The sequence below is a fragment of the Gastrolobium bilobum genome, unplaced genomic scaffold (genome assembly GCF_033153095.1).
Source record: "Gastrolobium bilobum isolate Gb01-03AN ecotype WA unplaced genomic scaffold, APGP_CSIRO_Gbil_v1 utg15145, whole genome shotgun sequence".
In the NCBI taxonomy this organism is placed as follows: domain Eukaryota; kingdom Viridiplantae; phylum Streptophyta; class Magnoliopsida; order Fabales; family Fabaceae; genus Gastrolobium; species Gastrolobium bilobum.
The window spans coordinates 8,972-23,379 of NW_026899341.1; the positions used below are offsets into that span (position 1 = coordinate 8,972).

The 14,408-nt window shown below is 33.9% G+C and overlaps 2 protein-coding genes across 2 annotated transcripts; both read left to right on the forward strand.

Annotated features, from left to right (window-relative positions):
- The first annotated feature begins 2,075 nt into the window (after positions 1 to 2,075).
- LOC133289757 (uncharacterized) lies at positions 2,076 to 7,190 on the forward strand. Its single transcript, XM_061487756.1, has 10 exons — positions 2,076 to 2,409; positions 2,520 to 2,598; positions 2,677 to 2,771; positions 3,631 to 3,735; positions 3,837 to 3,916; positions 5,477 to 5,567; positions 5,656 to 5,763; positions 6,051 to 6,137; positions 6,477 to 6,545; positions 6,674 to 7,190. Exons 1-10 carry the CDS (start codon positions 2,185 to 2,187, stop codon positions 6,803 to 6,805), a joined length of 1,071 nt encoding a protein of 356 aa, XP_061343740.1. The 5' UTR covers positions 2,076 to 2,184; the 3' UTR covers positions 6,806 to 7,190.
- Positions 7,191 to 10,050: 2,860 nt separating this feature from the next.
- LOC133289756 (PTI1-like tyrosine-protein kinase 1) lies at positions 10,051 to 14,201 on the forward strand. Its single transcript, XM_061487755.1, has 8 exons — positions 10,051 to 10,242; positions 10,906 to 11,083; positions 11,442 to 11,695; positions 11,814 to 11,940; positions 12,024 to 12,297; positions 13,252 to 13,384; positions 13,488 to 13,574; positions 13,679 to 14,201. Exons 1-8 carry the CDS (start codon positions 10,204 to 10,206, stop codon positions 13,799 to 13,801), a joined length of 1,215 nt encoding a protein of 404 aa, XP_061343739.1. The 5' UTR covers positions 10,051 to 10,203; the 3' UTR covers positions 13,802 to 14,201.
- Positions 14,202 to 14,408: the final 207 nt, after the last annotated feature.

Below are 14,408 nucleotides of genomic sequence, written 5' to 3' on the forward strand. Positions count from 1 at the left end.
TAGAGAAAAAAGAAAAAGAGATTCCCTGGACTTTTTCTCCCATTTCCCCTTCTGAGTAAGTTAAGCGAATTAGTACGTGATTGATTTTTCTAAAACAGCTTTTTAACCTAAAAAAATTGTTTCACATAATTTTTTATTTGCTTTTGTAAATATAAAATAAATTAATTTAAACACAAACACAAGAAATCATATTGAGACTTTCAAAATTGATTATGCTAAAAAAATAAAGGTACCTTTGGAATAATGTATCGAATCAATTAAAACATAACATGTACATGTATGTAATGTAACATAGAGAAGCAGAAAATATACAAAAAGATACTCTGTGTAACTGGATAAACTTCACAACATAACTCAAATATAGATTTGGCAATGTTTCTGGTGGAAACAAATTTTCATCGAAATTGACCATAGGTTGTTTTTTCGGAGATTAAAATCCGTACTTATCTTGTAAGAAAATTTTCAAAATTCACGCAAGCTCAATCCCACCTCGCACTGATGATTATTTTAAAATAAATTTATATAAATAACTAACAGAAAAATATTTCTGCAGTTACTGACTATCAAAACGATATCATTTTGAGATTGAAAAATTAAAAAATTATAATTATAAAGACTATAATAATCCTGAAATAAATTAAAATTATAAAAATATAATGATTTCCGTCCAAAACAACGTCGTATTGGACTTACTGCAGACAACTTATCTGCATTGATTACAGAAAAAGCGAACCCAATGACCAAGTATGCACCGACACACATAATTTTGAAAAAAAGACGTGTCGGACACTTGTCCGACACGTTCCGACACGCGGTCAATGTTCCGAAACGTTTTTTCAACATGCAGTCAATCTTTTCCGACACGCGGTCAACGCTCCGACACATTTTTTTTATAGCTAAATTTTATTTTATTAACTAAATATGAAAAAATAATTTCTAAATCAATTTTTTTTATTATGAAATTTGACATGAAAAATTAACAAGGTAGGAAAAATTATTTTTGTTTATATTTATGTTATAGAATTTAAAAATTTGATTGGTTATATGACTTGTTATGGGCTGTTATATGTATTAAATATAAATTATATTATATATATTAAAAATATTATTTAATATCAAAACATGTTCCAACGTGTCGGAATATGACATTTTTTAGAATTTACGTGTCAGCGTATCGTGTCATGTCGTATCGCGTGTCCCATGTCAGTGTCGGTACATCATAACCAATAACTAATCATCTTAAATAAGTATTGAACTAGTAAATATAATCAACATAACTGATTTTCTTAATGGGAGAAAAATATGTAATATTAATTTAGATAATTTTGTTCAATGTTCACTGAAATGGGGTTAAAAAATTAAAAAATTATAATGATAAAAATTATTATAACTGTGAAATAAATTAAATTACAAATAAACCATGATTTTAGCCCTAAAACAATATCATTTCAGTAAACATTATATAAAATTATCTAAAATAATTTTTAAAAAACGAACCATTTCTTAATAATTAAATTGAAAATAAGGTATACAATTGCATGATGTTAGCCCGTTAGGTGAGGTAGAATGAAATGACATCAAATCTATATCATTCTCGCTCTGATGTAAAATGAGATGGAGAGATCACTAATCGTATTTAAATCAATAGATATATTATTTTTAGGGGTTAAATTTTTTTATATTATTGGAGATAAGTATCTCCAATTATAAAAATATAATGTGATAGGGTTCACAATTTATTAAAGAAAAAGAAAATAGAACAAAAATGATGACATTATTTTTGATATTAGAATAACATAAAATAACTCACTCATATAAAATGGATAATAATTTTCCTTATTCTTAACTAGAAATAGGTACGAATTTTTGGATCCATACGTGCTACCTTATTAATAAAAAACTATATTGATGGAAAATTTTATTTAAAAAAAAAACTGAAATGGCTCGATTTCATTTCATTTTATTTAAAAAAAAACTAAAATGACTCGATTTGTTTGGTATGAGTAGTGAGTCGCAGTTGTGAATTAAAAGCAAAAAGTTAAACTAGATTTGTGTTATTCGTTGCGTGTGTGAGTGTGTGTGTGTGAGAGAGAGAGAGTTCACATACAATACAAAGACGACAAAGAAGGGAAAGAGAAAGAGGAAGAGGAAGGGAAAGGAGAAAGGGAAAAAGGGGAAAGGGGAATGGAATCAACAGAAGCAGAGAAGATAGAGGAGTCGGTGGCGAGCGTGATTGAAGAAGCAAAGGACCTTCAGGATTGTGTTTCAGCTCACATCTCAAAGACCACAAGCGATGAGCAACCACTTCGACAGCGTGCCCTTCTCCTCGATTCCAAAATCCATTCCCTCCGTTCATCCCTCGATTCTCTCCTCTCCAATAAGCTTATTCCCTCCAACTTAGCTGATAAGGTTCTCCTTCTCCTTCTCTATCTCTATCCCTCAATTCAATTCCTTCCTTTTTTGTTGTAATTTCTGTTTCCTAATGTTTTGTTTTATTACAATTACAATTACAATTACAGTTGGATGAAGATTTGCAACGAGCGAGATGCATCATCGTTGATGGTGACGCTTCTTTTCTCCTTCCTGGCCATGCTCAAGGTTATTTCATCACCGCATCCTCTTAATTCACATTCTTTTTTACTTTACTTTGCTTATTAATCTAACCTATCAATTTAGGACGCTTTCTGAGGATGTTTCTTGGTCCTATTAACGTGCGTGCCTCGAGGAAGGATGTCCAGCTCAAGGTCAAAGAGGAATACAACAGTTACAGGGTATATATATATATATATACCCCCCCCCCCCCCCCCCTCTCTCTCTCTCTCTCTCTCTCCTTCTCTTTCTCTCTTCACTGCACCCCTTTCTGATGGCTGTTCATGTTATCATCTCATCGAAGTTGCCTTTAGTTGCTAAATAAAGGGCTTAAAATTAAGCAATACTTAATAATCTCCATCTTATTGAATGTTGATGCACTATTTAATAGCTGTACTCTGTATTCCAAAGTAATTAAATAGCTAGGATTATGCATTTGTGTTTCTTTATGACTAGAACATAACTGATTTCTCTTACGTTGTAACAAAAAATTAAACTTATTCATATAGTGACAAAATCTAACAAGCCCATAAAGATTCATCTAAATGTAAGCAACTTTTGAAATAAAAGATTTATTTAATATTGTAGATGTTTTCCCAAAGAGGGCAAGCCTAGTGCAGTGGTGAAATTGGGTCATGGGTTTGAATCCAGGAAATAGCCTTAAAGAGAATATTTTTGTCCTTGCAGAGTTTGTGCATATTGAAATGTCCACTAGAAAAAGAAAAAAACTTGTTGCATGCAAATAACAAAAAAAAAAAAAAAAACTCCCCACGAAGCCCCAACTTGCGAGGGGTAGAGATGAAGAAAATCCCCATATACTGTCTTACCCTTGCTATTTGGTAAAAATGTTATTTCCTAGATTCGAACATGGGACTTTTCAATCATAAGGGAACAACTTTAGCACTACATCAGGTTTGCCCTCTTTGCATGCTAATAACATAGTTGATATTAAATTAAGTAGTTTGTGAAACTACACACACATGTGAGAAAAAAAAAGGTTTGTGAAACTTTTTATGAAAATGACGACTCCTTTTTGTTCAGGATAGAACTGCCCTACTATTCCTGCTTTTTCCAGCAATGCTGCTTATTCTAAGATCTTGGGTTTGGGCTGGATGCTTGCCAGCTTTTCCTGTTCAGATTTACCAGGTAAATATTTTAAATCCCCCTTGTTTGATGTTGTATTCTAATTTACTTGCCTTACATGATAAAATATTTGTTTGCAATCTGTCATTATGATCATTTGTCAGGCCTGGCTGCTATTTCTTTACACCGGTTTGGCATTACGAGAGAACATATTGAGAGTCAATGGAAGTGATATTCGTCCATGGTATAGACATTAAACCATTTGTTATATTGAGGCTTTGTGATATTAAATTGTTTTTATTTTCTTTTTTAAATAATGATCCTATGGATCGTACATTGTTAATGGATAATAGGTTCTTGGCTCTGATCTCACTGCTCTATTGTTCTTTAATCACATGAGCAAAAACTGTAAAACTCATTTATTGATTCTTCAAACTTTCAAACTCTACAGCTCGAGTGTGCTGTGGTGTGAATGATACAGGGAGACATTATTTAATTAGTTGGGATGTGTGTCTAAGGCGTAAGCCTATGACAGAATTAGGATTAGGCTTCAGGAATATTGTGCTATAAACGTTGTCCTAGTGGCAAAGTAGTTGTGATGATCAAAAGTAAATATGGTTCCATTAGCATGGCTGTGGATGTTAAGTTTGGGGTTTCTGCTACTCATTTAGTGCCTGGAGTTTATTGCTTTACCCTCTTTCTCTTCTTTGCTTTCTTTGGAAGGGGCTATGGTTCCATTTTCATTTCTAAGAGAACCTTGGTTGGGGATTCTTTTTTGGTTCTTTTCGCCTGCTTTTATCTTAGCTTACATGCTTTATGTTTCATTTTATTTTTCCTACTGAAGATTGCCATCTTTTGGGAATTTCCACTTTTTTTGGAACCTTACCAAACGGAAAACCTGTGATTTTGTATCTTCATTAAGCATTCTCAATTCCTTTTATTATTTTAATGCTTCTTATGCTTGTGTTCAGAGTTAAGACCCTTCAAAAAAAATTTACCTGTTTTTTTCTTTTCTTTATTTGATCATTTTCTTATTGTGAAACCTTCTTCAAAACTATCCTGATGCCGCAGTTTCATTATCATGGCTGAAGCTACCACTACATCGATGATTTTGTTTGGATTGTGTGATACTTACTATCTTTAACTCTAATTGTTTGATACACATGCGTAGGCATTAGAAAGTCTTTTTGTTAAAATTTTATTGTTATAAAAGCTCTCATGTTAATAGCCGTCTAGGTGACTTGACAATAGAGTAAGTTGTTTGGAATGTTTGTAGAGCATTTGGGCATGTCCAACTAACTTTAAGGTCTTTCCTCTAGCCGCTTTTGAGTTTTTGGTGGTGAGGAGAATATTGTGTTTTGGAACTGTTTTTCTTCTTCTTGTTTGGTTCATTTGGATGGAGTCAAATGCCAGATTTGCTGTGATTTATTCTTTCTCATTTTTTGTAGTACAAGCTTGTTTCTTAGCCTATTTGTGGGCTTCAGCCGATGGGTTTTTTAGTGGATTGCTGTGTCTATTTTACAAAGCGATTAGTTCACTCTTTTGAGCTTATGTTCTTTCTTTGATGTTTTCTGTGAAGAGGATATCTTCCGTCTCTTGATAATTTCTTTTCTCATCCAAAAAAAGAATTTTAATCGACACCCCTTTGTCCTGCATTAGATTGAGAACATGGGGAGGACTAGAATTTTATTTAGTTGGCCTGCTAACATTGTCATCCTTGCATAGCGTATTGGGACTGGGGGGAGAGCAGAGATTTTTTTACATGGGACAAAATCTTGGCAAATAAACTTACTATACCGTACAGGTGGATATATCATCATTATTGTGCTATGTTAATGGCTCTCATTAGTCTCACTTGGGAAATTAAAGGACAACCAGACTGTGCGAATAAGCAGGTAAGTTTCCTAGCCCTGTGCATATTGTATTTTCTTCCTTTTTTAATGATGTTATATACCTATCATTGATGTCTCAAAATGCATGCAGAGAGGTGTGCAACTTTTCCTACAGTGGGCTATGATGCAAGGAGTTGCAATGCTGTTGCAAAATAGATATCAACGCCAAAGACTTTATACTCGTATCGCGTTGGGAAAGGTGCCACTGTTGCATAGTATATTTTTTACTTGCTTTTTCCTTTGTTTCTATTTTAGTTATATTTTGCTCCTCACAAACTTTCTATCATTGTGCCTAGTCCCTTCAACCTCTTTGATTCACTATTTGGTGTTATTTAAGTGTAGTCACAACTTTACAAAAATTGTTTGCAATCATGATTACAATTTTCTTTTTCCCTTGTAGCTTTAATTTTATGGTGAAGTCTCTCAAAGCATATGGACTGAAAAATAGATACATAGTTTTGATCCTCGTTTTTCTCGGAATTTTAGGCTAAGAGGATGGACGTTGTGTGGGGGGAAACGGCTGGCGTGGATGGCCAACTGTGGTTGTTGTGTCCCATACTTTTCGTATTGCAGGTAACTACATGGCTACTTATGACATATGTTACTTGAGTTTATAGGTGTTACTATGAGCTAGATAATAATTCTCGTTTGATATTATTGTTCCTGTTATATTTGTGATTTGTCTTTCCTAACTTCAAATATTTTGCTTCCTGTGTTGTGTGATGACAGTTGATTAGTTAAGAAACAAATAGTGTTAATTTATTGCTCTGGCATTGTATGTTCTTTAGTGTTAATTTTCAAATTTCTTTAAAAATGGAATTATCTGCTTTATTCACATTTGGAAATCATTGACCTGAATGTAGTAGAGGTTGGACATTCATGAAGTATATTGGTGCTGCTATCTTGTTTCAGGGATTTGAGGCATATATAGGACTATTATTGCTCAAGACTGCATTTGTTGGGGTTGTTTCTGAGTGGCAGGTACTAGTTTGCTTGTGTTTGCTATTTTACTTCATTTTGTACATCAATTGACTAGAACAGAAGAAAATGAATACAGTGATACTTTGTTGCATAGATTAGCCGTATAATGATAGAAACTCTTCGGGCAGGTGATATTTTGTGGTGTCCTGTTAGTCTCAATGGCTGTTGGGAACTTTGTAAATACAGTACAGACTCTGATGGCAAAGTCAAGATTTAAGGCTAAGATGAGAAAGAGCAAGAGCAAGCAGAGGCTGAATTAGCACAGTTGTGATTTCTTGAGCTTCAAGATCAGGATTTTTTTCCACTCGTTTCAGTTTTGACCACATTGCAAGCTAGTAATTTTGGCATTGCTGTAGCATCAATTATTTAACGAGTCTAAGCATAAGCATAAATTTGGATTAAATTGATAATGTCCTGCGATTTCTGTTGTCCACTCTTTTGGGATAAAAGTGATGTTGATATTGATCCTTGTTGTTCCGTTGTGTCTCAGGATGCTGATCGCCTTCATGATCTATTTAGATTATTTTAAGTACTTTGCTGACTTGGGTCAAAGTAAATCAGTAATAAAATACCATGTAGGAGTTGCCCAAGATTTAAACTAGAGATGGCAAGTTAGGGCCCTTTTCTTGGTATGCTATTTTTTGTTTAACCAACTGTAGAACTTTCCAAAATGTTTTTTTTTTTTTTTTTTTTTTTCAGTTCTAGATAATCTTGCAGTGATTTTAAAACTGTGTGAGATATGTTTTTAATTATTGGAAAAATATATTTTTTAAACCTGCAATTCAATAAAGTGAATAGTGAGATTATGAACTGCCCTTCGTATAGATTGTTTTTGAACTGCAGGTATCCACACCAGTTTTTGTTAGTCTAATCGCGCCTGCTGGACCTTTTATGGTGTTGAACGCTACGCAAACTATGCTATGTTGTGTAATAGTCGTGTCATTGTTTTTCTGTAATATATATAATATCAAGTCAGGGTTAGATATTTTGATCTTTATTTAAAACATCACCGATTTATGGACATTCAAATCGATTCTAATAAGATGTTTCAATCGTTCAAATCATGCTGATAATGCCTTCTTGGAGTTGTATTATCTTATAATAAGGGGGTAGGGGAAACGCACTTTCAGCAGAATTATGGGATAGCTTTTTAGGCCTGCAGTTAGCTTGGAGCAAGGGCTTTTTATGAATCTGGCTGGAAACTGACTCACGAGTACTAAATACTGATCTTATAAACCATGAGTGCAACTTGCAGCATTCTTACTCTCCACTACCCGGTTCAAAGAATATGTGATTTTGTTCAGAGATCATGTCAAATTCAGATAACGCATAAATAGAGAAATGTAATTTCGTTGCTGATTGGTTGGCTACCAACGCAGATTCAATTGATTAGAAGATGAAGACCTTTAATGACCCTCCATAGGGGTGTGCTGCTCTAGTACTTAGAGATGTAAATGGGTTTTTGGATCACCCATGATGTGTCTGTAGTTTTTAGTTGTCCTTCTGTTTTATTTTCCTTGTACCTTAAAAACAAAAAGTTGTATTATCTTATCAAGCTAGTAAAACAAAAAGTTTATCTCGCCAAAGCCACTATAATTGATCTAATTGTGAGGATTTAGGTAGGTTGTATTAGGTTACATGTTCAATTCTCACTTTTATATATATATATATATATATATATATATATATATATATATATATATATATATGTTCAATTCTCACTATATATATATATATATATATATATATATATATATATATAAAATGATCTCACCTGAATAAATCATGAGGGACCTGCTCTGAACTCACCTATTTTTTTAATTAATTATTGAAAAATTTGTCTCGGACAGTATGATAGAGTTAGAGCATCGTAAGCTATGTTAACTTTATCATTCTATTGTTTCGTCGTACTCGAAAAAAAAGGGAGATTATTACAAAAAAAAGAAAAAGAAAAAAAAGGGAGATGTGAAGGTTGCATATGGTGCAGTTTAGTTACTTCCTATTGTTTTTGCAGCACTGAGAATCAATTTTTGGTTGAAAATATTCTTCTTCAATATAATAAAGTCAAAGGCATATGCTTCAAATTCTTTATGCCGGTGATTATAATGGTTGACACTAATATTAAAAACTAAATATATTTGAAAAAATAATAATAAATAGGGAGCACAGGTACCTCTTAAATCTTATTCTTTGCGGTCCTAAAAGCTTGGGAGATTAGAAGCAGTCTTCAGAAGAAACCGGCCAACGCAGAAAGGAAAGGGTCCCAATTCCAATCCCAATCCCAAAAAGAATGAGTAGTGTCACAGTTGGCCTCAGATACCTTCTCCCATCATCGCCCCTCCTTCCTTTCCTGCCAAGCAAAGAAATGCAAAGTATCCAAAAACGAATATTTTTTGTTTATTTCATTTTTAAATATAAAAATACAGAGTTATTATTATTATTATTATTATTATTATTATTATTATTATCAGTATTAACTTTTAATCTTAATTAATTCAGTATCTGATGTGTCTTTTCATTAACATTAAAAAAGTTTTAATCGAATAAGTTGTTGTTTCTATTGCATAATAGTGTAAATTTAAATTTAATTTAACTTATATTACGATAATTTTTTTGTTTTCCAACTGAAATCACATTTAAAAATAAAAACTAAAAAAATAAGTAAATCCCAACGATGCACTAAATAAGTTAGCGCTGTTTGAATTTGAACGGCAAATATAAGTAAATATTCGGAACTGCGACCATTTTGTTACTCTTGACAAAAAAATAAATCAAAATGTCACGCGAATAGTAAATTTTGTCAAAATGACACGTGATATATTTCGCTACACTGTGTAGCGAAATATGTGTGCAAATAATTCGCTACACGGTGTAGCGAAGTATGCCGCGTCAGAATGCGCAGAACCAAAAATGTCACGTGTCAGACACTGTTTGACACGTGTCATTTTTGGTTCTGACATGGCATATTTCGCTACACCGTGTAGCGAACTATTTGTACACATATTTCGCTACACAGCGTAGCGAAATATGTCACGTGGCATTTTGACAAAATTTACTGTTGGTTGGTGTGACATTTTTATGTTTTTGTTTTTTTTGCCAAGAATAACACTTTGGCCACTGTTCTTAAATATTCAAAATAAAAAAAAAAAGAAATTATGATAAAAATTGATTAGTTATAAAAGGGAAAAGTGATTTTGGTGTTAGAGTATAATAGAATAAAAGGAGGGTGTTTTGGCCGCGTTGCTTGTCTGGATATATATTATCAGCTGGGCCTGGCTGTACCTGTAACTGTAAGGATATATATCATTCATTCGTTTGCATAAACAAAACAAACCCTAACATAGCATCATCGCATACAAACCATCTAAAACTAAAAGGTGATCTCTCTCTCTCTCTCTCTCTCTCTCTCTCTCTCTCATTCCTAATTTTGCTTCTCTTCCGTTCCTTTGTCTAATTTTGGTTAACCTATCTGTCATTTCCCCTTCCCTTATTTCTTTCTTTTCCTTTTCCATTTTCTTTGTTTTCGCTTTTTTGCCTCTCCATTTTTTTGGCTTCTTTGGGTGTTCTATATTTTTTCGAATCCGAATTCGCTTTAATTGCGCTATTCTTTTTCTGGATTCGTGTATATTTTCTTTTTGAGATTTTTTTTTCTCTTTTGATGGACCGCAAAGACTTTCACCATCGTCCTGGTCATTTGGTAAGAATTCATTTTGTTTTTTTGCCTCTGCAATTTGTTCTCCGAGGTTCATGCGGGCCGGAATTCATTGTTTTATTTGATTATTCTTCTATTTTTATTCCATCACATTTCCTATCTCTTTAATTGTTCCATCGATTGGTTCGATGAAGGATTTTGGCCTTGTTTTCCTTTGTAAGCTGATAAATATTTGATCACCCTCTATTTAACGTTTCTTTTCGAGTGATCCTTTTGGGGTAATTCCCTCCTAAATTTTCAAATACTGAAATTTTAAACAAGTCCGGTAAATCTGTGATAGATGACATTCATAATTAGAAAGGATTATGATGTTTTTCAACAACATAATGATTATGAGATGAAGGTGATAGCCAAAATGCCTCGCTCTATTTCTATCAAGCATCTAGTTCTTGAGCATTGTGTGTAATCATTATGGCCTGATCTTCGTTAGAATTTATAATTTTAGTATCCGATCTTTTTTTATCATCAATTATCAATCTATATGAAGTAATTATGATCAAGTAACTGGCAATGAGCTCATAATTGATACTTTTATTTATACCAGAGATATGTTCAGTGTATATCTATTTGAAGGGTTTCTATACTGTTTGTTTTCCCACCTATTGCATCATATTTTTGGATATTTATGCTTCTTGTGACATTATGTAGTCACATGCTTCTCCTCCTGGTTACTTTGTCCGCCTGGAGAATCCTCCTTACAAAGACGATTTATACTTGAGGAAGAGGACCAGAATGCGTCGGTGGCTTTGTTGCACTTGTCAGGTGGAAGAGTCTTACCCATCAAATGAAAATGAGCACCTGAAAAGCCCAAGAAACTATGGAGATGGTGAGTTTCTTAATTTAATCCATTGAGTTATTTCTTTCATCTATGTTTACTACTTGGGATAGAAGCATAGATACACAGCGAAGAATATCAACAGAATAGTTAATTGTAAGGGATTCAATTTCCTACTCGGGAATGTCTTATGTTTCTTTCTTTAAGCTGGTCACTTGAACATTTTATCTCCTACACGCCCCTGCGTGCGTGCGCTTGGCGCGCACACACACACACACATATATATAGATTTATGTTTGGACACTTAAACAATCTCGAGTAAGTTTTTACTGTCCTCATAGTTCAGCATGTCAGATGGCTAACTCCTTATCTTGTAAAGATTCCTCATGTGTCATTTTATTTGCTTTAGGCAACCAAAAAGGCTCAAAGGTGTCAGCTCCTGTCAAGCCTGAAACACAAAAAGCACCACCACCTATTGAAGTTCCAGCATTATCTTTAGATGAGCTGAAGGAAAAGACTGACAACTTTGGATCAAAGGCATTGATTGGTGAAGGATCATACGGAAGGGTGTATTATGCAACCTTAAACAATGGGAAAGCTGTGGCTGTGAAAAAGCTTGATGTTTCATCTGAACCTGAAACAAATAATGAGTTTCTGACCCAGGCATGTGTCTGCTAACAACCAAACAACTATTATAATTTGTACATTGCAAGTATGTTGGTTTCTGTATGATGGTTATTGTCAGTTTATTAGCCTACTCATTCAGTGTTTGCTATTTCAGGTTTCCATGGTCTCAAGATTGAAGAATGATAATTTTGTTGAGTTGCATGGTTACTGTGTTGAAGGAAATCTTCGTGTGCTTGCATATGAGTTTGCAACTATGGGTTCTCTTCATGACATATTGCATGGTATGTAGCTTCATCTCCTGTTTTACCTTATATTTCATATCTAAGAAGTTCCATTGATGATTTTGGTTGTCTTTCTATTACAGGTAGAAAGGGAGTTCAAGGGGCACAACCAGGGCCAACTCTTGATTGGATACAGCGAGTTAGAATTGCAGTTGACGCTGCAAGGGGATTAGAATATTTACATGAGAAAGTTCAACCACCTATTATCCACAGGGATATCAGATCAAGTAATGTGCTCATCTTTGAAGATTACAAGGCTAAGATAGCTGATTTTAACCTTTCTAATCAGGCCCCTGACATGGCTGCACGCCTTCATTCTACCCGAGTGTTGGGAACTTTTGGGTACCATGCTCCAGAGTAAGCTTCCAGGGCCTGCTAGCTTTTATTTTATATATCTATATGTTCTCTCTCACTCTCTCTCTCTCTTTTCTTTTAATTCATAGATGTATATGCTATCTTATCTTGCAAAAAAAAACTTTTTTTTTTAATGTTTTCTGGACTTCTATTGCTGCCTGTGTTATCTTTACCATACTGGTGCAATTAATGATTTATCGCTGATGGTTTTTAAGTAGCACATGACCTTGAATCACTTCTATTCTCATCTTTAGATGCCTTTTATGAATATATTGTGTGAGCATGTTTCCCTCACAAACTTCTCTTGGATTTAATGCATGTAAATTCAATTCAAATATATAATCTTTCAGTTATACTTAATGATTGAGCGGCACTCTTGACTGGTAAATAATTGTCATGAAGAGCAAATGAGGCTTGTAGTACCGTTACTGGCTTTTGATGTGGTCTTGTCTTCGTTTGTTTTCCCTGTAGTCCCGTGATTGGCTTAAAACTTATTGGAAGTTAAATCGATAAACAGGAAATATAAAACAATACATCTTTTATATCTATCTAGATTAAATTTACTCTAGGAAGGACTTTCTTTATAGTCAGTTATTTTAGCTTGCATGTTCATGCGTATGATGTTTCTGAGTGGTATATGTCACTATATTAAAATCTGATGAATGCCCGAGCAATCTAACTCAACATTTGGTTGAATAAGAAGTGTTTTCTTTATAGTTGCTACTGTTTTTGTGGTTCATGACATTTAGGTGTTATGCTCTACGGTCCACTCGTTTACTGAGGTATGCGGGTTCATTAGAAGCTTTTTTGAAAACATAATTAGTCCCTTTGCCCTGCTTAGTTTTGTTTTTCCATTTTTAATTTATTTATTTTCTCATCTCAACTCTTTTTGCTTCCTTTGTGATTTTATTTAGTTTTATTGGTTCTTAGCTTCGGTTGTGTTGCCAAACTTTACAGATATGCAATGACTGGCCAGTTGACTCAAAAAAGTGATGTCTACAGTTTTGGTGTTGTTCTTCTTGAGCTTCTTACAGGAAGAAAACCTGTTGATCATACCATGCCTCGAGGACAGCAAAGTCTTGTCACATGGGTCAGTGCATCTGCTTAAAATCATACCTCATCTCCCCCAATTTGAATCATTTACCAATGATGGTATGCTTTAGATATTTTGTTGACATAGATATCTTTTGTAGGCTACCCCAAGATTAAGTGAAGATAAAGTGAAACAATGCGTAGACCCAAAACTGAAGGGAGAATATCCCCCTAAAGGAGTTGCTAAGGTATCTCTCTCATCATTTTGATACATTAATAAAAATCATGGGGCTTGGGTCTCCTTATTGAAGTTGACGCTAACAATGCTTATCATTGACCTTGCACTATGCAGCTTGCAGCTGTTGCAGCACTATGTGTACAGTATGAGGCTGAGTTTAGGCCAAATATGAGCATCGTAGTCAAAGCACTCCAACCACTTCTGAAGACTCCTGCTCCTGCTGCACCAGAAAGTTGAAGCAAATAAATCGAAGTTTCACCTTCTCTTTGGATTCTGCATCGTCTGCACAGTTTGATTCAATTATCTCCGGATTCATCAAATACTGTCGATATATATAATATATATTTTTATTTTTGTATGAGATTGGATGTGTGGGATTGGATTGGCGCGTTTCATGTCATTGTTAAATTCCATGTATTTCTGGTGTAGCACTTGTAGTGCTGACGTCTATAGGGAGCCATAATGCAACAATGGGTATGGGTTGCGTGGTGAATGTTTGTGTGGGTAAATGTTTGTCACTGAACGTTAATCCACCCATATTCTTTATTTGTTTCTTGCGATCAGATCTACCTGATACTTGGCTTGAAAGACCTTTATGTTTGGACCTCTCTTTTTGGTAACAGGGTTATGATTCTTGTTCTGGTAATTTTCTTACTTCAGTCTTGCAAAGTAGTTTCTACCTTAATTTGCATATTCTGATTTAATTGGATTGGAGTTGTAGTTGTAGTATTAAAATCTGAGTTTCTACCTAAAGTTTAAGTTTCTACTAGTTAAGGTTAAGATACAAAATTATATTATATATATATAAAAGAAATATTACATAAGTTGCTGCTCAAAATTTAAT